Source organism: Nicotiana attenuata, chromosome 6, assembly GCF_001879085.1.
Source record: "Nicotiana attenuata strain UT chromosome 6, NIATTr2, whole genome shotgun sequence".
In the NCBI taxonomy this organism is placed as follows: domain Eukaryota; kingdom Viridiplantae; phylum Streptophyta; class Magnoliopsida; order Solanales; family Solanaceae; genus Nicotiana; species Nicotiana attenuata.
This window is the reverse complement of record NC_031994.1, coordinates 77066345-77068181: the sequence shown is the minus strand read 5'-3', so window position 1 is coordinate 77068181 and position 1837 is coordinate 77066345. Positions and strand designations below refer to the sequence as shown.

Sequence of the window (1837 nt, the reverse complement as noted above, 5' to 3'; positions counted from 1 at the left end):
ACACAGTTTGTTCATTGTGTCAGAGAAAGGATGAGATAATACAACACTTGTTCTTTGAATGTGAACTATCAGATGATGCATGGCAGAAGCTTCTACATTGGCAAGGGATCATGAGAAGGAAGAAAGAATGGCAGGAAGAAATACAGTGGACAAAGAAAATAGCCAAAGGGAAGAGTGCAGGAGCTGCAGTATACAGAATGGTGTTAGCTCCAGCAGTCTATCATATATGGCAAGCAAGAAATAGTACCATTTCAAAAGAAGAAGAGTAGTGCAAAGACTATAGTTAAATTGATTATCCAAGAGATACACACTATAGCTCAGCAACCAGATTGACCCAAGGTGCAGAGGCAATAGGAGAACAAGGATTTAGTTAGAAATTCTCCTTGCCGGGGCTTCATGTCCAGCAGGAGCTTTGTTAGGCGAGTTTGGATTTTGTAAAGCTATAAATGTTTTACTTGGTAAATAAAGTCTTTAATTACCAAAAAAAAAAGTTCATCAAGATGATACTAAGTTCATAGTAATAAACAGTTCATTTCCCTGCGATTTGCTGCTGAAACATAATTCTTCCTTTAAAATACAGTTCACCGAAGAAAATGTGAGCATAACTATAACTGTGAGAATGACTACAGCAAAACCGAGCACTCCTTCCCATGTTTCTCTGCTAAATTTGGTAAACCTCTCCTGGAATACTTCAAAAACTAGAGCTTATACAGGGAACAAGTTTATATCCTATTCTTAGCTACTTTTTCTGACTCGATTGCTGTCAAATGCCTTATCCCGTTCTCTTTCAACCATATTTCACCTCCCGCCAAACAATTCTGGAGCTGCTTCTTTCCCATTTTCAACATCTTTAGACCTTCACTCAGCTTGGGGAAGAAACCCTCAGGTCTTAAACACCAAGCTCCGAACACCCCAAATAAAACTGTTAAATCATTGCTAAGCCTCTCAACTCCACCGTCAGAGAACTTAGCATTGGTCATTAAAATACCATTAAAAATTAACTTGTCCAGCCCAGGGGCCAAACTTCTCCAGACCCCAACAAAATCCATTCTATTCAAAGCTTTTTCAAGTACTGACATCTTTCCTTGCAGATAATCTAGTGCCCCAACAAAAGACTGGGATACCATCCACCCTTCTTCACCTTTTTCCTGCCATTGCTTCTTGTTCTTTAGATAATCTCGGCAGCAAACACCGAATCCCCTCAAAACTACCACAGACAACTTCTCGACCCAGCTAGTTCTAAATTCTTCCAGCTTCTTAATTTCTTCATAAAGAATTCCATTGCCAGATGATTCTTCTGAACAGAAGTCATTTCCATCAGTAGATGTGTCCAATTGAGTAACCTGGTTCAGCCCCATCTCAAGAAAGAAGATATCCTCACACCATTCATTTAAAATAGACTCAAAGTAGCGTGCAGCATTTACAGATTTTGCAACTTTCATCAAAGCATCATCATCTGTCAAGGCAGTTAATCCTTCGGCTTCTTGGCACCTGAAAAGCAGACTACCCAAAAACTTGTGTATAATTGGTGGACCTGTCAATTTCAAAAATCTTGATCTCAACGTTATGCTAGGCAGTGATCGACAACGATCAATAACAGCCGACAACCGCTGATGAAATGCACCGGCAATCGCTGGGGACTTGTTGTCTTCTTGGGCTGATAGAACAGCAACTCCACGAACTTCCATCGACCAACTTCTTTCATTCTCAATCTCAGGTTTTAATTTATCAAATGCATCAGTAAGCTCTATATCAGCCCACAAGTCAAGCCAATCAGGCCTGTCACAAAATACAGAAAATGATGAAAGTTTGTCTAAGTTTTCCATCTCTGCAAAAG

The 1837-nt window shown here is 39.8% G+C and overlaps 1 protein-coding gene across 1 annotated transcript in view; it reads right to left on the bottom strand.

Moving 5' to 3' along the window:
• LOC109228001 (RINT1-like protein MAG2) overlaps positions 478 to 1837 on the bottom strand; it is a 4841-nt gene continuing 3481 nt past the window's right edge. The window contains exon 6 of the mRNA XM_019393189.1: positions 478 to 1826. Within this exon, the coding sequence (XP_019248734.1) occupies positions 723 to 1826 (1104 nt within the window). The 3' untranslated portion in view covers positions 478 to 722. The remainder of the gene's footprint in view (positions 1827 to 1837) is intronic.